At 43.9% G+C, this 21,509-nt stretch overlaps 3 protein-coding genes across 5 annotated transcripts in view; 2 read left to right on the forward strand and 1 right to left on the reverse strand.

Annotated features, from left to right (window-relative positions):
* Positions 1 to 7,873, forward strand: part of LOC308193750 (uncharacterized protein) — a 70,895-nt gene extending 63,022 nt beyond the window's left edge. Inside the window, exon 5 of one of the 2 annotated variants that reach the window (XM_080588772.1) lies at positions 2,735 to 7,873. In XM_080588772.1, the coding sequence (XP_080444898.1) occupies positions 2,735 to 2,834 (100 nt within the window). In that variant the 3' untranslated portion in view covers positions 2,835 to 7,873. Of the gene's footprint in view, positions 1 to 1,847 lie in introns of both variants that reach the window. The other variant, XM_080588771.1, reaches the window with a different exon arrangement.
* NWD2 (NACHT and WD repeat domain containing 2) overlaps positions 1 to 20,533 on the reverse strand; it is a 59,934-nt gene extending 39,401 nt beyond the window's left edge. The window contains exon 1 of the mRNA XM_080588749.1: positions 19,858 to 20,533. Within this exon, the coding sequence (XP_080444875.1) occupies positions 19,858 to 20,008 (151 nt within the window). The 5' untranslated portion in view covers positions 20,009 to 20,533. The remainder of the gene's footprint in view (positions 1 to 19,857) is intronic.
* Positions 7,876 to 21,509, forward strand: part of LOC308193751 (uncharacterized protein) — a 182,737-nt gene continuing 169,103 nt past the window's right edge. The window contains exon 1 of one of the 2 annotated variants that reach the window (XR_013949895.1): positions 7,876 to 19,909. The gene's annotated coding sequence lies outside the window, so the exon portion shown is untranslated. Of the gene's footprint in view, positions 19,910 to 20,294; positions 20,345 to 21,509 lie in introns of those variants that run through there. The other variant, XM_080588773.1, reaches the window with a different exon arrangement.

Below are 21,509 nucleotides of genomic sequence, written 5' to 3' on the forward strand. Positions count from 1 at the left end.
ACTAAACTGCAACAAACTAATAGGTTAAAACTGATTTAACAAGTCCTATATTGTTGTAAACCAAAGACTTGTGTTCAAGTCTAATAATGTTTTATTTATCACAGCCACAGTCGATACATTTAAAGTCACAGGTCTGTTCACAGAACCAAGGCCACAGATTTATACTCTTTTTCTATTTTGACAGTTCTAGGAGATTGTGTAATATTTCAGAGGTATACTAAAATACCAAAGAGGAGATCAAGAATTTAGCGTACTGAATTAAATTATGGATTTCACAAATGTGTGGTAAAAATACCATTGTTCTTTATAAACAGAAAATAATCCAGAACGCCTCCAGAGAAATTATTTCTTGTGAAATCTGCATTCATGTAAAAAGGCTATACCACAAAGGCTCAAAAGTGCAACCGCGAGCTTAATCCACTCAATCTGATTTACCACAACCCTTCCTCCACAAGCCTTTGATGTGGAAGAAAGTCAGAGGTGTGGCAGTTTTCATAAAACACCCTAAGTACAACAATGTTACGTATTTATGACTTCTAGCTTTAAAATCCACTAAACATGCTAAGGTCTTCTGAAGACAAAGAATGGTCCAGAAGCATAAGTCATGTTGCTCCACTGTAAAATTTCTATGTGACTGTGGGCACACCATGCAAGGGGAGATCCTAAATCTGCAGTGCAGTTTCTGTGTGTCTGAAGTGAACACTGGAAATGGGGCAGACGCTGTTCTGGGCTACACTGAGGAGCTCAATCTCACTCTCTCGTTTCCGTTTTGGGAAGTTATTACCCTCTCCTTGGCACAGGAGAGGCCACATCAGCAGTGCAGCACCCAGTTCTGGGCACCCCAAACCAGGAGGAAGTGGAGGAAACTGGAGAGGCTACTGAGGTGGTCGGGGCCAAGCGCACGGCCCACAAGGGTAGACTGAGGGATCTGGCCTTGTTCAGGCAAAGGAGGAACCAGCCCCAGCCTACAACTGCTTCTAGGGCAGTTAAAAAGATGTAGAGCCAAGCTTTTTTTTGCAGTGTCAGCACAACAAAGGCAACAATGACGTGCTACAGCTTGGGATGTTCAAGTGGACATTAGGAGAAGCTGCAGCTGGCTGTCCAGGGGCTGTGACTCTCTGTCCTTGGAGCTTTTGAAAACTCAACTGGACACAAAAAGCCCACGGCTGACCGAGTTCATGCTGGCAGCACTCTTCAAGAGGGAAGTTAGCCCGGATGACCTCCTGAGCTCCACTTGCAATCAGCAATCCAGTCTCTCAGAAAAACCCATAGGTTTGGTTTAATAATCTGGACTCCCTGTTTCGGGGGATTTCAACCCCATTTGGGCTCAACCCCCACAAGTACTTGGAGTACATCAGACCCGCACATCTTTTTCATCCAAAAGAAACTCAGTTCATGCATACCAACACTGCTCTGTGATGTGAGTCAAAGCGTATTAGATGGCGATGATCTCAGAAATGTGCTCCAGATCTGGATGAACACGGATGCATCCTGCAAATGTTTAGGGAGTGCAAAAACCAACGCTTACAGCCCAGAGCTCCATAAATGAGCACGAAGGACGGATGAGTTGCTCCCTCCTTGGGATCCACAGTCATTAATTCTCTCTCATACCCTAGTGCCTAAGTCAACCTTTTCTTACAGGATGTAGTACACAGCTAACAAGGCTAATTAGCCTGAGGGTTGCAGCGTGCCGACGCAGCAGTGCTATTTCTGCTCCAAAGCAACTTCTCTCAGTACTCGGCTGGAGTCATTGTACTGCACAGTGTTGCTTGTAACTTATCATAAAAGCTACCCGTGTATTTCGCTTCATTTCACATACCTCACATTTTTTCTTCTTCCCCTCACAGCTACTGAGGCCCTTAGATCAACCATCGATACAAGACGATATATTCTATGTTCTTTGCCTTAACACAGGCATGTTTTGTCATGCAAGTCTACCAAAACACAGAGCATCGTATCTTCACAAATGAGGAGAATAAACTTTGTTGAAAACTGGCTTACTAGTCAGTTACTGAGCTAAACCAAAAATGATTCTTGTCCCTTTGTAAACTGAAATTAATCACAACCATAGCTTTATTGTTAAGGAAGCAGCAATTCACTATTACTGTATGCACTTAAATGATCAGCATGACAGAAGACAGTGTTAACAGGGAACTAAAATCAGCTAAGCTGCAGGAACAAAAAAAAAAGTTACTGAGAAAAGGCAGAAATTAAGAGGAAATGTGACTGAACGATAGATGGGAAATACACTGTTATAGGTATACAACAGATAAGCCCGCATTCTGCTGCTTTCCATTTACATCCCCAGGACCCACCCTGCAGAACCCCACCGGCTCTAGTCTCAGACGTGGTACTGCTCCCCGCAGCATCACTTGTAGAGGCTTGCTCAGAAAACGAAACAGCATGCTGCAAGAGCAGTGCTACATTTCTAAGATCCTAAAAATCACATAAAAAGAGATAAAACATTCCTTCAACTAGAAATGTGTTCTGGATAAGACACTCAGCATACCTATCCTGTATTCTAATCCTTACCTCCAACTCTAACGGAATGTGCTTATTTAATTGGAGTCTTGAGTCTGGTGACTACATTAATGAAACTGAAGAATTGCTGTATTCATAATAGCTTGTGAAACTTTAAGGAAACAGAATTGCATCTAGTTAAGAGAAGCTACAATAATTAGTATGGATGGCAGATAAGCCGGTTTAATTAAATAAAATCTAACGTGATTTACAGTGACAGCAAATCTGTGAAGCTGGCAGTTCCCAACAACAAGAATGTCACGCAGGCAAATTCCAGCTTCCAGGCTGCTGCTACAGATGAACGGATTAGCTGAATGACATTCTTCTAGCAGACAACATGAGACAGGAGCTGCGAGACGAGCTTTATGCACCTTCTAATGGTAATTCAGATGCTCTGAAATCCAAGTGATAGCCCACAACAAACCGTGGTTATGAAACTGTATCTGCAAAAACGTAAGCCAAGACGTAAAAATAATAACCCTAAGCTCATCTCCAGCGTTCAATCAACCACAAAAATGGCATTGTCTCAAGTAAGACAGTGTCTTGGTGAACCCACACCTTTCCTACAGGTGCTAGCTCTTGCTGACTGCTGCCTCATAAGCCAGTCCACTGCCATGCTCTCCTTCCTACCTGTCCTGCACTTTGCCTCAGCTGCAGTTAACCTTTTGTCAGTGCTCGTGATTAGAAAGCTGATCTGAAATCCTTTTTATTTTTCTCTTAACTACTTCTAGGTAGAAGACAGGCTGTTTCTGACGTGCTGTATAGGCAATGAAAAACGACAGCTGGCTCCAGTGGGTTTAGACCTACTGGAGACCCTTAGAAACCAGATGCTCTGACGAGGCTGAACGCTGAGCTGAGACCACCGTCAGGGCCCTCCTGCTCTCCGTGCATCCCCAGTACAGTTCTGAGGACAGCACCGAATTAGCCACGTACACATTTACAGCCTTTCTGCCAAATAATAGGCAATCACTGTTTAAGCAGGACTGTTCGTGTGAGGTGTGATTTCTGAAGGCTTGCAGCTCAGTCAAATCACTGCCAATTTTCATTACAGTACTCCAGGGTGCTGCTTCTCAGTGTGAACTATTTCCATGCTAAAGTCTGACCTTCAAACACAAGCTGTTTTCCTATTAAAGTCACTTTTATTTTTAATAGGGAAAGTACATATTACATTCTCATGTTAGTAAACAGATGATGTGTATGTACAAACAGTTGCCGAACATTAATCTCTGGGATAAAATATGTCATGGAAAATAGCCCAGCTGAAGATTAATTCCAAAACATATATGGAAGCGAACAGGAGTTAACACTGAAGCCCTGTGAAAGTGCCTGTTTGCAAGCACCAGATATTCTGCCCTCAGTGCAGGCTGCCCAGCCTCTCTTCTCGCTGATGGTTGTACTGGTCAGAGTCGAGCCACAGCGATGGAAAGGCTGCTTCATGTGCACGGGCTGCAGTCCCACCATGACTTCCATCCAACCAAGGCTTGACACAGCTCCGTAAGGATGTTGCTCACCATCCTGTTACCATGTGTTTGCACGGTATCGTTACACCTCTGGTCACCCAGGGAAGAGCTGCTTGCTCCTTGTATACACCAAAGAAACAATTCCCGTGTCATTTCTCTGTGCTCGGTGTACCAACGCTTTGCAGTGCATCGGTACAGAAGCTTGAGTGGAGATCCTGACCTCACTTCTTTCACAGCCTACTTCTTTGCTAGCTTAGTTGCTGGTGTAAATGCACACAAATAGGTTTATTTTAACACAATGTTGGGATCTGTTGTGCATCCACAGAGGTCTGAAACCCTGGAGGAGCAGAGGACATCTTGTAAGCAGTCCTAAATGCATATCCACTAAGAAACCTATCTATCCTCTTCCTTGAACTATTCTAAATGCTTAGATTTGCTGGGTGGGTAGGATGGATTCTTGCCTTGGGATTTTTTAAATGCATTTCATTATTAAAAATGTGCTTTTTATAACCTTTGTCTACTAACTGCAGTGAGAATTTCTGTATAAGAATTATCTAAGGATATGATGCAAATAAGGTTAAAAATTACTTAGCAGCAATACCAAGCAAGGAAGTGGCTGCCAAACCTCTTAATGCTAGTATGCTCTTGTCACATACAACTATTCAACTGAATTATTCCTTTTAAACTGCCTTTTTTTTTTTTTTTTTTACTAATACTGCACAATAGCATTGCGTATTACCCCTGTAACTAAAAGCTTTGAATACCAATAGGTAACAAATGTCCCTAAATATTATGGAAACCTTGTATCTGAAAATAATACCATAATAATAAGTCATTTGCATTTCTATAGTGCCTTTCATCTGAGAATCTCAGAGCACTTTGCAAACAATGAGTTTGAATCATGTAGCTGCTAAGAGAGGGAAAAATGCCTTGAGTTTCCCAGCACCCTGACTTCCTAGAAAATTAACTCTAAACACTGTTGACATTTGGTTCCTTTGGGATTTCTGTGTCTAGAGAACATTGCAATAGGCATCCAAAGCTCCCCAAGACTCTGTTTAGGTAGACTGGGAAGGGAACAGATTGGTCTAGGTTATTTCTTCCAGCGTCCCCTTCCCAAACACCACCACCAAGCTTCAGGTCTCTACCTTCAGGTCTCCAAAAAGGGAAATGAGAAACTGGACAGACTGAAGGCCATTTGTTAACCAAACTAAAAACCACAACGGATTGCAACTCTCCAAATTCTGACTAGCAAAACACTGCAACACTACTGCAGTGTTGCACACAGCTGCTTGTCCTAACATGGCCTGATGGTGGGTGCAGAATGGGTTAGCGCTCTAGCCACCTGGCTATTGTATAATAACATTGGTGGCATCTCCCTTTCCTCAGCCTTCACAGTTCTTAAAAAATAAATAGAAATACAACAGTAGGCTGAGCATTTGAGCCCAAAGGAATGGCTACTTGGCTTCAAGTCAGTAGAAGTAATGGAAAACAACATTAAACTAGCAAGTAATACTGGAATGTGTCTCTCAGTTGTTAAGAAATGACAAGGTTGAGCCTTCAAATTTGTGATCGACATCAGAATGTATTAGCTCTTCTTTTTTAGCCCCACATCAAACAATGGCCCTTTTTACTGAGATGCAGTTTTTAAACATATTTGTTTGAAATTTTCCCTTCTATCAGTTCTGTGAGATGACAAATTTAAAGCATATATAGAACATTTATTTATTAATTTTCAAAATATACACTTTAATAGTTGGCTACACTTCACAGTGACTTCTTATAGAATACCCTGCATCTTGACTGTTAATGTGATTAACCAGTGCCACCTATTGGCTTAGCAATTACACCCAGCTCTCAATATATATATATTTAAAAAAGGAGGCAATTGGTAAAATAAATGGGTCACGACTCATGTTAAAATACAGAATTTAGGGGAAATATCAGTATGGAATTCACATGACAGAAGGGAAAAGCTGTTCCTACATCCAAATACCAGTCGTCTTTCAACACAAATATACTGATTATTCACCAAGATAATTTTCCAATGTAAAACAAATGTTATTTTCTGAGAGTTCTAAGTTTTGTTATGGGTGTAATATGCTTACACGCAACAAATTTGGAGCCTGATCCAAAGGTCAGTGAAGTTAATGGAAAGATCTGTTAGTCTCAGTGAATCCTAAATGAGGTTCTATACTTGTGGCACGAATTGGAATGCCGCACCTTTTGATGTCTTACTGACTCCCGTAGAGTTTGGATTAAACCCTTCGATTCATAAAAAAAAAAAGTAAATAAACATGAAATCTAGTGGGTATGGTATTGGAGAGGACTCTGAAGCTGAATTTTATCCTTACAACCAACCACACATTAACTCTGGGGGACAGAGCTGCCCTTCCATGTTCTTAAAGTAAAGAGAAAAAAAAAAAAGGCTGCCCAGCAATCCTTTCCAGACTGTGCAAACAGTTCCTGGATTGTAGCTTGGGTGCCTGAGCATCCTTACATCCCTCAGAAATGACGTGTAGCAAACCGTGCAAATGCAAATATTTGCATGCAGATGCCAAAGCACAGTGGGAGCTTTAGCAGCACCATGGGCTGAAGGCAGAATCTCTCCAGGAGGGAGAATGCTGCATTCTGCAAGCTGCACAAGTGGAAGAATTCAACAAAATCTAATTCTTTCATTTAATAATGCAAACTAGGAAAGGCTCTTGAAAACATGACAATTTACAAGCAATTATTGTCATACAATTAAATGATGTGACAGGAGAAACTGAAGACACAGCACATTTAGAGACACCAAAATTAAGTCTGAAAATTACCTCTGCAGAACACCAAAGCTTATTACAACTAAGCAGTGGAAAACAGCAAAGCCTGCAAGGACAGGAATTTGCAACTATAATCAAAATTAATGTCAAAGAAAAACTTCTGAAATCTAAAAGAGGATCTCGGAATGAGCTGCGCAAAGCTGCGTAGCAGAACATATACAAAGGACCAGTGCAGTAACAAAGATATATGCAAAAATCCTACTCATTCATCATAACAAAAAAGTTACGGAATTACCTATAAAACAGGAAAAAAATGCTGTACAATACTGGAAAATGTTTTAAACAATTAAGTTGTGTGTGCAGTGGTAGCTGTACCGTTTCTTTCTGCCATCACTAGACCCAAGAGAAACCGATCAGGGTATGTTACCAAAGCGCTTGAGGGAAGGATACGGTTGCGATCGATATGACCACGGCATCTCACAGACATTGAGTCTCCTCACCACCCTGCAGATTCAAGTGTTGGAGGCAAACAAAATACTATGTTGCAGGGTTTGGGAAGGCATGAAACAGGAGAGCCATAAAAACAACAAAACCAAAACCAAGTGAAAGCAAGACCCACACATACATTTCAAGGTACAGACCAGTACAGGCCCATTAAGCACATCTTGTTTTGAAGAAATTCCAATAAATGCTCCTGCGTGGCTTTACACCTGGCACCATGAAGCTGCGGACAAGCCCTGTGAGGCCGTTGGTGAAGCTGCGCCCCTCTTCTCTGAACTCGTTCCTCAGGTTGGAGAAAACGGCTGTGCCCTGGGTCACTACAACATGGCTGCAGCCTGGTGGGCCAGCTGGGAAAGCCTGGCGGTCAAATCTAGCCAACTGTGGGGCTTCGAGAGTGATGGGCGCTGAGATACCCACAGAAGTGACACTCACTACTGGGGAGCTAGGCCTACATCAATAAAGCAGAAGTTTTCTCTCTGCAGCAGTTCTTAATACTACGCAGGGAGGACTATCAAGTAACATCACAGCACATTAAGAGCAGCACGGGGCTGCGGCAGAAGCAGTTACTGAAGAAGAAGAAACTACCCGATACTGCCGGCAAGGGAGAGCATCTGCAAGAGAACAGGCCTGGGTGAGGGGTGGGTGGGTGCCAAAATTCAACCACGCCTTGTCTAGAGGAGAGCATCTCCATCGATTTCTCCTGCCCTTGCACACAGACAGGTTCTGCCGTGCCACAGGCACCCCCGTGCCAGTGCTGTATGACAGCGCCCAGCTTTGAGGCCGAGGGGAGAACTCCGGGCAGGGCCTGCAGCAGAGGCCACCAAGACCCAGGACCCCGCACAGCTGCCTCCCTCCGACACGGGGTGCAAGCCCCCAAAGGCACCCAGCGCCTGACAGACGCAGCAGGATGGACTGACTTCTTCTGCCCCTGTTCCCCCTTCCCGATCCTCATGATTCATCTAAGCCTGATCTTTTGCGAAGGTTATGTAATCTAACCGGAAGGGCTGTTTTTAATTTTTCTAATGCAGCTGTTTTTATGATTCCATTATCTTTGTGACTCGATTTTGTTTCCTCCCTGATTTTATTAATTTTTCTTGCTACCCACAGTTAGTTGATGACTTATTAAGATAACAGCAAATTTGTATGTTAATAATCTTGAGTTAGCAATTGAAAAAGGACAACACACGTACCGATCACTTGCTCCTTTTGCGAAAATGTAATCAAAACAACTAAGTCCAGCTTCTCGCAAACACCTCCCAGAGGTTTTTACCTTTCACAAGTGCGATATAGAATTTCACAATTGAAGAACATCCAGAGGTGGCATACCAAGTTAATTACTCGGTGACCAAACTCCAGGCTGCCTTCCAAACTAGTGCTTTGGAATGACTTTAGCTGTCTTTCCCAGCTTTTTGCTTTTATTTTGAAAATAATGATATGAATATTAACTATTATTCTTACAGAGGGGGACTTGAAAGTACTCAGAGTGTATTTTTCACAATGGTTTGTTTGCAGGAAGTCAAGGGGACGTAAAGAAGGCACACGGACGGTCATGCCTCAGTGCACACAGGTTGGCGCGTTCAGTCCCTCTGCTGCTACAGGGATTTTGTGCCCCCCCACGACATCGTAACTGCGCTGCAGCAGGAATGTCATGCAGCACCTTCAGTGCACCATGTAACGCAAATTCAAGTTTTCTACTAAGCCCCCTTGTGTCACAATGATGTGAGCATAAATGTTATGTTTCCCATACGGAAAACAATCCCATTAACTAACAATCTGTGCAGAAGCATAAGAAAGACAAGCGAAGGCATTGTAATCCAAAAGTCCTTTGAGACAGGAAAACCATTACAAACAGAAGGAGTTCTGAAAGAAACGCAGCAGTTAGCGCTGAGATGCACACCGACCTATTCACACGGAATATTCTGACCAGGGAATTTTGATGGATGCTACCCCCATGAGCCATAATGACCTTTAAAGGAGGATGAAGATCTTTTATGATGCTATACTCTCAATAACAGTGTGGAAGATGGTTGAAAGGATGGACTCGACTTCATTTCCATTTCTAGCACTGCCAGACACTAACAGTCTTCAACACAACCTATGAAGGTGTTTGTACCTTGGCCACAGAACAGATAAAAAGACAATGTGCAAGTCATATTTTCCTTCTGCACCCACATATGGTTAACCACAATCGAGCCCACAACTTGGGATCTTGTATCTTTTATTTGAAATGATTCTGAATTTGCATAATGACTATGAGGAACTGACTGTGGTATTAATGCTAGAATAATACACCAGCGACGGAAGTGCTCAATGGAATTACATAGTATTATGCGCAGTTGATTATAGAAAGCATAAAACAGAAAATCCATAATTAAAACAGGTAGTATGTAAGGAGATCATTTTACCCCTGTTTTCTAAAGGAAGGAAGAATATATGATGATCTCTCTTACACACCCATCTTCCATTGTCTTCTGAAAAAATGTTTTTAACTCATTGACTGACATTAAACAGACCTGACAAAATGACATGAATCCCAGATATGAGGATCCTAGATAAGAACAGATAATCAGCTAAATATGAGAAATCCTGTAAATGAGTCTCCTACTCCCATTCGTAAATGAACCCATCAAAGGAAAAGCAGTAACAGGAGCTATTAGACACTTCAAAAATGCCTCAATTGAGGGAAAGCTTCACCTGAAACATGCAGTCTACTGCAGGACATACATCTGTGGTAAAATAACCTTTATGGCAGATTATTGCTTTATATTATTATCTGTATTTTGCTCGGATGCATAGACCAGCTTCCTGACACGGCAAAATAATGAACAGACAGGAACTGGATTTGAAAAATTTATGAATAATGACATTCACTAGTGAAAGCTAATGAAATTCATTGCAAGCAAGGAAATTTTCAGGGAATTTTTTATCTTTGGTAGTTTTTATTGACTAATGAGCTTATTTTCTGCCTGTATATGTCACTATAAGCACTACCAGTAGTGCTATGGAAGAAACAGTGCAGCTGTACACTGCATAGTCCATTTTCCCGTGTGTTTCCTTAACTGGTGTGGAGACGGTGGAGCTGTCATTAAAAGTTAGACCATCTTCTGTGAGGAATAGCACAGGTATATTTGAGCCTGCCGCAGGCTGGAGGAGAAATCCAAAGGCCACGAGAGGTCCCTTACAGCCTCCTCTTCTACGATTTGCAAAACAATAAATAGCTGCATAACAAAAGAACTGCCTGGGGTCCTCTGTCCTCTGCCTGGGGTCCTCTGTCCTCATAACAGAGTTCCTTTGACCTCTGATACGGTGCTGTGGTCATATTTCTGGTTAAAATGGCATGTCATTTAACTCAACTGCATTCATTTTGCTCAGCAAAGAATGCTTAATTCTTTATAATCCCATGTTGTAAATAACTTGTATTTCAAAGTAAATCATCATACAGACTTTGCTACTGCCTTGATATGCCAAATACAGGATTACATAAATAGAAATGCTTCAACAACATTGCATAAATCTTCATCACTTTTAAATGTAATCCAGTGAATATATAAATAAATCAAGACCATTACCAAACAATAATGGGATTTCATCATTCTCCTAACATTTACCAGTAACTAAAAAGGAATCTGAGAACCAAAAAGAAAGCCACTGCTTACTGTTCACTGGTCTCAGTGTCTGAGCTATTGCAAATATGATGGGGTGGAAAATGAAGAAGAAAAACAGCTGTTTTCTTCAGAAAAAATAACTTAGTCTTGCCAGAACAATATAGACTATTCTCTATGATGCTAGCCACCAGGATTATTTATCAAGAAAGAAAATATTTTCCCTCTGATTTCTAGAATTCACGTGGCCTTTATTAAACCACAGCAGGTATGAAAAAATAAAAAGACGAATCCTTCATTTTAAGGAAAGCATTTATAAAGCAGTCACACATGATTTATGTTATGTTTGATGATCACGGTAAGGCAAGATCCTCCAGATGTCTCCTGCTGGCACAGGAAGGTGAGGAAAACTGTTAGTAACAAAATAACCCCTAGATTTGACTCTTAGGACACACAGGACTCCTTTAGATTAGACTCTGTACCTTAGACTCCTGACATTATTGAACACTGTCATTTCCTTATTTATTTCTTAGTATGGCTCCATTTTCATATATGGAAATAAGAACATTCCGATAACGAGGTCTTCACAATTAACCTCGCTCCCCATGTAAAGATAGACAAAAATGGATCATTTACAATGATGCTTGTGGAAAGAATTACTCTCTTAGGGAGATTTGTTTTTAGGTACGCCTACTCCACAGATATTTCCACTTCTGTATTTTGAGATCTCTTCTTTGGCTGAATATGCACTGCCATGCTCGTACAAAATTCGCACTGAAGTGAGTAGTAAGGCATTTCAGTGAGCAACAGACTGTTTCAAAACTTCCAACATTTCAAAGGTTATTGCTAACACCAAGACTATTGACTAATTAGTGAAGCAATTAGACAAACTCACAGAAGCAAAGGATCTCACGGATTATTAAACACAAAGATCTTTGTCATTTTGTCCCTGTGATCTCATTTTCTTCTGTTGTGCATCTGAAACTTACAGGAAGAATAGCAGGCTCCATTGGGCTCACTATGTCTGACCTTACTGCATTTGCTTCTTGTTTATCTTAGAATAGCTGATGTGCATAACTATGACCATGGATAAATTCTCTCATCTATGAGTATTAAACCCACGTGGTTATTTGAGATTTCTTTTAAGATGGAGAGCCATCAATCTAATAAAATCCAGTCAGTGAGATCACTTGTGAATACATGTGCAAACTGAGGCAGTGTCAGGACTTCTGTTACATTCACCCTAAAGTGCCTATGTTGCACGGTCAGGCATCAGCCTTGTAGAACACAAATAAACAATACTAACTAGCAGATAATATATAGTGGGACCACTATCCTAAAGAAGGGGTTTAGAGGGTTTGCACAAAACATTGAGTTTGCCATTGATTTTTAAATTTGTGCTTCTTTATGCTTCCGAATGCCTATTTGGTCCTTTTATAAAGTGCGTGCTGTGGCTTCTAAGAAATGCAACTGCTCTGTAATAAATAACATGAGCACATCGAAGGGTCTAGGCATCAGCACCGCCTGGCCCGGAGGCAACGCTACAGCTGGGGAGTTGCTTGAAATGAAGGCTGTCCAGACAGGGCTCTCAGTCATTAATTCTCATTTCATCTTAATGTCCTGTAAAAATGTTACTCATTATAGACTCTAAATATTCATCTAATAAATAACGTTGCTACGCATCATACATGCACTGCACTGAGGATGTGTCTCAATACCTGCTTCAGGAAGAGTAACAGAGGGCTGGCGGACGGAGCTGGAAATTTACAATGCAGAGATGAGCCTTGTTTGATGAACCTAATTGCTATTAAGAGTGAGATGGACTCTATTAATAAACATTTTTGACTATTTAACCATACTACAGGTGTGTGTTACTATACTGAAGACTGCAGCTATGCCACCCAAGCAAGCAAACACTATGAGCAGGTTGTACAATCCCATTTTCCAGTCTTTGACAATTTGAAATCTCATCTCTTCAGCTATGTGATCAGTCCCAATGGCTGATATGCAACAGCATGGCTCTGGATTAAGTGCTGTGTGAAGTCCTACCATTTCCTAGTCTTTCCTCCTTGATAAATCTAGTCTGTAAAAAAGACTCTTCTCGAGATCCGGATTCTGCACAGGAATGACTGCAGCTGACCAGTAACAACGTCTGTGCAGTGCAGCATCTCGTCTCTGAGAACGGGTCTCAGGGGGTGCTCACAGAGGTAGTTTAAGAGCAGCTGGATGAGGGACAGGTGATCGTGGTGGTGTCGGGGTGTTACAAGAGGGGTGTGCAGCACATCTCATTGCTTGATGCAGTGGCATGCACACCGCAGCCTGCAAGGACTCGGGGCTCCCTCCACAGTACCCTGCTGCACTCCCCACTTTCCGCTGCCACTGATTTAGCCCTACTCCTCTTTTGGCTAAAGATTTTGGAAGTAAGAGCCTCTCTCTGATACAAGACCTAAATTAATAAGATTAGCATCAGGCCAGTGGAGTTATTTTAGAGTTGCACTGGTACAACCATGATTAAATTGGGTTTTCTAATTCTATCTGTTATTATCCTTCTTTAATTAAAATTCCAGTAAGGGGATAAAGCAGCTGTCTTGAACCCCACTGCCTGCATTAAAAACTGCCAGAATTTTCTGTATTCCTTACATATGACTGTCTACAACTACATTATATCTACCACATTCAGTATATAAAAACCTTAAATTATTGGTGGCTAAATATTGGCAGTGTATTATGACTGCAGCCTGAAAGGATATCCTATCACAAAACACCCAGATGAAAAATTCAAAGAAATTTCTATTGTTTCACATGAAAAAACCTACTGTCATAGCTTGAGTTAGAAGCTCAGTAACTTCTGGATCTGAAGTTTTCCTTCTGTAATAAGTATTTTAAAGGCTAATGTAGGATTTTGTCTTGTGCGTTCACACTTTGTGAACACGCATATGCCCACGCAGACATATATGTAGGTTTACTAACCGGAGTTATTTCAGTGCATAGCTTCGGAGAGAGGACACCAAACGCCGTACATGTTGCAATACACTGTTCTTGTCTTGGTGGGACACGAATCCCGCCACAGAAGACGTGTGGTCTCCTTAAAAGCAAGCCGTAGGAATCCTAGCTGGCCTGCTGCACAGCAGGCTGCTGCTCAGCTGAAGGCCACCCCGCTGCCCCTGGCCGGGCAGCAGAGGAGCTGCTTGGTGCGGACCAGGAAAGGCAACGTGATGCTGCCTGCGCATCGCTGCCTCTTCTGCCATGTGTTGCACCTTGCTGGGGGAGAGGCTCACAGCAACGGCTCCACTCCGTACTGCTGTTGTCCATCACCTAACGTAGTATTTGCGGTATTAGTAATGTGGAAATTGCGCCTGTGTTTCATATTCCCTCACTCTACTTACATACTACGTGAAGAATACAGGGGCCTCAAGCTCCTCGTCACCTCTCATGGCAAGGGTGACCACTCTGCTCAAGAGCAGGGCAGGCTCCAGTGCCCTACACACGTCTTGACTGCGCTGTACCCTTGTTTAATAAAAGGATGCGAGCATAAAATACATAGGACTAATCATGCAAAGATATCTGAAGAAATAAAACACTATTAGTAAAGTTACAAAGTAAGAAAAGAAACGGTAGGTTCTGCTCTGTTTTAATATGATTTTTTCAATGGCACAAAAAATGGTTATAGAACCTAAGTTGTAAATGCATACAAACCTGAAGGTTTACAAGTGTACTTCTGGATAAAATCTAAACTCCTCTGTAAGGCTCTTACTGCTACAATAGCATTTACACAACCCAGTCTGTTCTTCAGTATTGCTAGTATTACAATGGTGAGTGTTGCCTTTTGAACGTAAATACCCAGTTCTCCTGTGCTAGCAGCAAGTTTGAGAACTGCCCACAGCACTGAGGTTTGTGTTTTTGTACATACATTCATACCATTTTATACACTTTATATGATTCCATAGAAAAAGAAATGTTAAGTGCTTTTTAATGTATTTAAATAACTGTCATGCAGTTAAAAATGTTAAGTCCTGTTTATTTTTGGTTTGTTTGTTTGTTTGTTTTTTACCTAGGTGGGGTAAATACCTAATGTAAACTTTTGGAGCTCACAATATCAGATGTTGCTTAGCAGGAAAATGACTGGTTTTCTGGCAGTTTTGCTCAGCAAAAGATTGCCTAGTACTGAGTCTGGTTTGGATGTACCTGCCCTGCCTTGCAAAAGGCGTTACAGCCAACGTGAGATTTGGTCCTACAACCAAAAGGAAAGTCAGACCTTGCTTTCTGCTCAACTATGCTGACACCAAAGGTGGTTCTGTGGCATGAGAGGTAAGAGAGAAAAGTTCGCATAGAAGTAGAAATACTGAAAATGGCCAGCTTTTTTCCAAGCTTACTGAACTGTAGGTGTCTGACCACTGGGTCTCCTTAAGTAAGGCATACTTCAATCAGGGCTTGTACCAAAACCAGATACTTGAATCATGTTGCTCTCCTGAACACTGAGATATCTACTCAAGTTTGCCTTTAAAAGTGTTGATTTTTTTTCCAAGTGTAGCTGGGTTTGTAGCTCTCAAACACTACAGTGATGTGTGTCACGTAAAACCATAAATAGGTACAAAGTTAGGTAACCAGAACTAACACTTAGCGCAAAAAAAGTCCTGGAGTTATTTGTCTCCACATCTCCGCAACACCTCCCTTGCAATTTCATACCCTTGAACATCTGTGTTTTAATTTAGCTAAGGAATAAATTCCACCCAGATTATATAAAATTGTCTTTATAAAAAGATCTTCATGCAACATATCCAAGCAGGGACACCATATGGGATTTTGGGGCTGGACAAAATGGACCATCATTAATGGTATTATTCTGGCTTTGGAGTATTAACATTACCATTGCCTTAGTTATATTTTTCTTAAGAGAAGCACAAGATTTCAGGTAAAAATATGCCTGGAATATGCTAAGAATCAAAAGTTATACCTTTCGCTTATCACATATGGCAATTACATAGCAACTAAAGCAATCACAATTCTTCGTCTGTTATGAGTTATCCACCCTTATGTTCATTAACAGTGAACCACAAATGCACACAACATTTTAGTTTTCCTTTCCTGTTTACATCAACGTGTAAAAATACATGTAATTCCTGCAAAGCGGCCTATAACAATAGGTCCAAACAAAAACATTACTAAGACTCATTTCTGCAGTCATCAGTTATAGGAATGATTCTCGTCTAGTCAACAAAACTAACTGCAGGTGAGAATTTTGCCTTATGTATCACAAGAAAATACATAAATTGGGCACTGAACATTTGTGCTTTATTCCAACTAAGTGTTTTTCATATTAATACAATGTCCTGGATTAAGCACGTCACTGGAAAATAAGCCAAGTTGGACAACTTGTAATAACTCAAGAAACTCAAACTCATTCAATAGTGTAACACAAGGAAATCTCAGACAGTCTAAGGGGAAACTGGTGAAGTTCAAAATGTACAGGTTAGTTTTATACTGTTTGTACAATGGAGTCATTAAAAATCGATCGCAATCTATTATTACCCCTCCAACGTTATAAATAGTTTTAATATTTGAAACTTTAAATGGCCATGGGAGGAACAGAACCCATGAGCATAGACTTTCTGTATTAGAAGGGCTTTTAAAACAAAGTTTGTTCACGATCTCAACACAATTGCTTCTGTTGCTACAGGCGAAATGTTTTGAAAAAGCAGCCTTGTCAAGACCCAGACGTTAATTGTCAAGACGCAGAAAAAAAGAAATTCTGTGCTGGAACTTACGAAGTATTCAGAGGCGCTGCATGGAGAAGAGCGCTGTAATCAGCTGGAAGAATGGATGGAAAAGTCAGCAGCCTTCCCACCTGAAGTGCTGGGTGCAAGTTAAGCCCTACCTACCCTTTCAGGTAAGGGTGGCTGACACCACCTATGTCAGGACATATTCAGATGCTACGTGAAGGCATTATCAATCTGTCTTCCGTGAAACCACCTGTGTGTAGGATTTGGTTTTACACACACCCCTCTTTAATGCATTCATTTCTCTCTGCTATATTTGTGTCTTCCCAGACATGAAAGGCTCCTTCCCAACTAAAACATAAAGAGCTTGAAGTAAAAAATGACTGATGTCTTAACTAATTGAAGCAATAACTAGACCCTAACTAGAACTAGCAAAGGGCTAACTTCCCTGCTGCCAGAAGAGCCACGAGGAGTTAAAACGATCTGAATTTGACTGTATGTCCCAATTCACAGGACTTCATTTCCAAAAGGGAAATCCCTAACTCTGCTGAAGGCGTCAGTTTCAACCAGGATTTGCATTACCTTCTACCCTCATATAATTTCTCAAAACAGCAAACTTTGTAACTTGATTTTCTGCTTCAAGCAGTGACAAGAGTCACCGGCACGGTCCGAATCCATATAGCACTGCTGTCACCGCTCAGCATGAGGGGGGGTTGTCTGGAAGTTTGCACCTGTCAGATTAAACATGAGCTGTACACCAGTGGAAGGCATTGCATAGGCACTACTGAGCAGTAAATAAACTGACATTAACTGATTGCCGTGACAGTCCACAGATTCCGACAGGAAACAGTAAAAGCACTTATTACAATCAGACAAATGTAACTTCCCCTCTCAGCTTGAAGCAACCAAAATATCTTACGACAAGTGATAGATATTTAAAGCAAAATCTTCAATGTCTATTAGTCCAAAGATGTATTTAAAATATGCCTGATTGCTTGTATCTACTGAAACAAGAAAACAAACCTATTTATATTCAAATAATAAAGGAGCCTTAATGTTTCTAAGGATCCAATCATCTTCAGTGATATGGAGAATGATTAATTAATGCCAACAATTTGAGCAAGAAAATACTGCTAATTGCTAGAGAAAAACAGTTTGACTTATCTACAAAATTTGGTCTAGAAGACAAGAGGCTGTAAAATGAAGTAATTCTGTTCCTGTTAGTCATGTTCACTGTTGCTTCTTGTTTTTAAGGATTTCTGATCTATTTTTTAGGGATTTCTGTTCTATTTTACAAATAACCACTTTCCTAGTTGCATTATAAAAATATTTTTAAGTCACACTAAGGTATGCCCTTAAAGAACGGACCAAGCCCTGATTCATCAGAGTTCTCCAATATCCACTTATTAAACGGATGCAATTCAAGAGAAGTGTTATTTTAAGTCTGTGCAAAGTTGGAAGTCTTCCTGCGAGCGGCAGCAGTGTTAGTCCCCGAGCTCCTCCGGCACCGCCGCGCACAGCTGCCAATGGGGGTGGGGGGTTGGCAGCCCCCTCCTTCTGTCCTGCCACCCTCAGCGCCACGAGGAAGGGGCACCAAGGCACTGGTGGGCTGAAAATTAACAAGGAAGGCTTCGGAGGCATTTGCTGTAGCCCGAGCATGCTAGATGGTTTACTGAGTAGGAAGAATTTAACCTTTTTCTTTCCTCCAACACTCTTGCATTTTGAACTCTTCAGGATTTTTTGCAAAGAGCACTTCTGCTTCCAAGTAGTTTACTAGATGATACCTAATTCCCACCGTAGATGACTTTTGCTTGTTTATCAATACAGTCTTTTCATAAGGTCACATGCAGTTAGTAATACTCCTGCGTCAGTGCTATCATTGATAATAAATAGTCATGGCTGCTCCTCATGCCTTGCAGCCCCTAATTCCTCACCCATGTGTCTCACTTTGGTAATTAAAATCCATACCCACTCTGAAATTTCTATCCCACACTATCATTTCTAAAAGCAGGAGGAATGCTGCAAATAAAATTTTGGAAATGAGGGGTGTTGATCGCTGTGACCATGTGAGCCTACAAAGAAGCCAGTGCAAATAATTCTCAGGCGACTGAGTTATTTCCTGCCTCTTAGGGTTTTTTCAGGTTAAAATTTGGAAATGACACCATCAGGGTAAAATCCTGCAAACGGATATAGATGGCTTCAAAACGCCACTTTCAGAACGAGTTTAGTGGTTTTTTAGCTTAGCAAGTATGCAGCCAACATACCAAGCTAACCTGACAATAAATGCCATTCACGTCAAATACGGAGGCATCGGCACCGTGGAGGGAATGCTGGCAGAAATCCCATCTCCAATGAGTAACATCCCTTCTAAAAATTCACACCAGTTTTCTTTCGGAGCCAATTAAACATTTTTTCCCCTGATTATCACCAGTTATATCTTTGCTTAGCTTGCAACAATGAGCTGCAAGCATTTTAATGCCCTCCTTAAAGGAAGGGCTCTTAAAGCACGCAGGGATCTCGGATACAAGAGCTGAGAGCAACTCGGGAGAGCTGGAGGTGCGGGATTAACTCAAGCCAGTGCGATGCCCACTTTTTTTGCTCATTTAAGTATTCGTGCCAAGGCAATTTTCACTTCAGAAATCAAACGTTTTTGTCATTGCAGGCATGATTTTCAGATCTGCGGTGTTTGCACAAAGGGTGACAGTACTGTTGAATTAGAAGCGCTGGGGGGGACGGTGGTGGGTGGTGGTGTGAGAGAGAATTGTGAATACAGCCGGCTTATCTTTAGAGGCAAGAAATGTCAGAGGTGCCACTGCCTGATTTATGGTTTCCTCACGCCGGGTGGCAATACGCTCCGGCAACTTCATCCTTACGAGCGGGACAGCACCTCCGGGCCGCATGCAAACAGCCGGTACCACGGCTAACCTCAAAAAGGGCTTTCAGCAGCAGGAGGGCTAAGTAGTTGTAATATGTGACCCTGAATTTATGGCACTAGAACTGCTCTGTCCAAAAGAGCCTCCCCACCACCACCATCACCACAACCAGTAGCACCACCACAACCAGCACCATGACCATCACCACCACCACCACCACAACCAGTACCACTACCACCGCTACCACCACCACCACCCCTGCGGGCCCAGGCCGGGAGCCTTCATCCTCCCGGCTGCTGTGGGGACGGGACGTGAGGAACCCCCCCCCCCCGGGGCCGGGGCACGGGGGCCGAGGGGCCTGCGGGCGGCAGGGGGAGCCGCGGCGGGGCCGAGCCGGGCCGTGCCGAGCCGGGCGGCCGGGTTACCTTCGGGGTTGGCGCTGATGAAGACGCGGACGCTCCTGCCGCTCGGCACCAGGTGGGCCGGCAGCGCCGCCAGGTTGCCGGCGAAGGCCGCCCGCCGCAGCGCGGCGTCCCGCGGGCAGGGCAGCCTGCCGCCCGCCCCGGCCGCCCACATGGCGCCGCGCCGCAGGGCTCACGGCAGTCCCCGGCCCGCGCTGCTGCTGCTGCTGCTGCTGCTGCTGCTGGCGGCGGCCGGCGGCCGGGCGGCGGCGGCCATGCGGCCCCTGCGCTGCCTCCTGGGCGGCGGGGAGAAAGTTTGGCGGCCGAGCCCCGCGGCGGCGTGTCTGGTCCCGGCGGGGTGGGCTGCGGGCAGCCCCGCGGCGCCCGCCCTCCTCCGAGCGCTTCAGGGCCCCCGGGCCGGATTTTTATAGGAAAAGTGCCGGCGGCGCATCCTCCGGGCTCGCAAGAGTTCAGCGCCCTCCTTGCGTCTGCAGGAGTCCCGGCTGCGGAGGTACAACGGCAGGATGCTCGTGCTGCTTCCCCCTTCCTTTTGTTCTTTTCCTTTTTAATCAGTTATTTATCGGCACGAAGGCTCTGAAGAACGAAAGGGGCCGGTCGCAGCGAGCGGCGCCGGGCGGCCCCCGTGCAGCAGCAGCAGCAGCGGGCGGCGGGGCGTCCCGTCGGGCGGCGCCCAGGGGCGGGCGGCGGGGGGGCAGCGGGCCCGGGCCGGGCTGCACAGCTCGGGGACCGCCCGGGGAGGGGCCCGGCCGGGCTGGGGACGGGTTGGGGTCGGGGTTGGGTTGGGCTCGGGGGGATGCGGGGGGTCCCGGTCCCGGCGGTGCCGCCTCGGCGGGCGGGCGTGGAAGCGCCTGAGCGCGCTGGAAGGGCTGGAGGGAGAAGCGAGCGAGGCGGGCGGCGCTGCCTATATAGCCCGTCGCACGTGGGCAGCGCCGCGCGGGGCTCGTGCGCGGACAGCCACGCGTGGCGCAGGGCGGGCGCGGTGCGTGGCGCGGTACGGGCCGGGCGTGGTACGGCCCTCAGCCACCCCGGGACTGGGGGAGCAGAGTGCTCGGCTCCCCTTGGGGAGCGGAGTGGGGGGCCAGGGGGTGCCCTGTGCTGGGGCACAACCCTCTTGCACCCTGGTTTCTGCAGGGCGTGCGAAGTTGCACGCCATGCGCTTTTGCATGGGCGTGCAAGGGAGTAATTTTGCCGCTGTTCGCTCGCTGTTGCTTTATCAGTTCCACGCCCCGTAAATTTGGGGTCAATTTCAACCGAGGGGCAAATTTTAAGATATTAACTCTTAGGTAACGTTCACGTGAGCTTGGCTGGGCAGGGGAGAGCGCATTTATGTGCAAAGAGTAAAAGTATACAGCGTACATCTCAGCCATTAGTATTGCAGTGTCACCGGACAGAAAGCTTGTGGTGTCGTGGAACAATTTCAGAGTGCCTAGGAACTGGAAAATCCCCCTTTCAATCAAAAAGTCTATTCCTGTAGGATTCTGGGGTGTCCAATAAGGATCAAATCTCACTTGAAGCCTTTCGTGGTAGGCGTGCGTATTTCCCTCCTCTGTGGGTTGCCTGATGCTCCATATAAGACAAGCCTGAAGCTTTGGTATAATTCAGTTAAAAAATCTGACAGTCATGAGATGCAATTCCCTAGGAAATGAGGCTTCATA

Source organism: Anser brachyrhynchus, assembly GCF_964034855.1.
Source record: "Anser brachyrhynchus genome assembly, chromosome: 4".
Taxonomy (NCBI): domain Eukaryota; kingdom Metazoa; phylum Chordata; class Aves; order Anseriformes; family Anatidae; genus Anser; species Anser brachyrhynchus.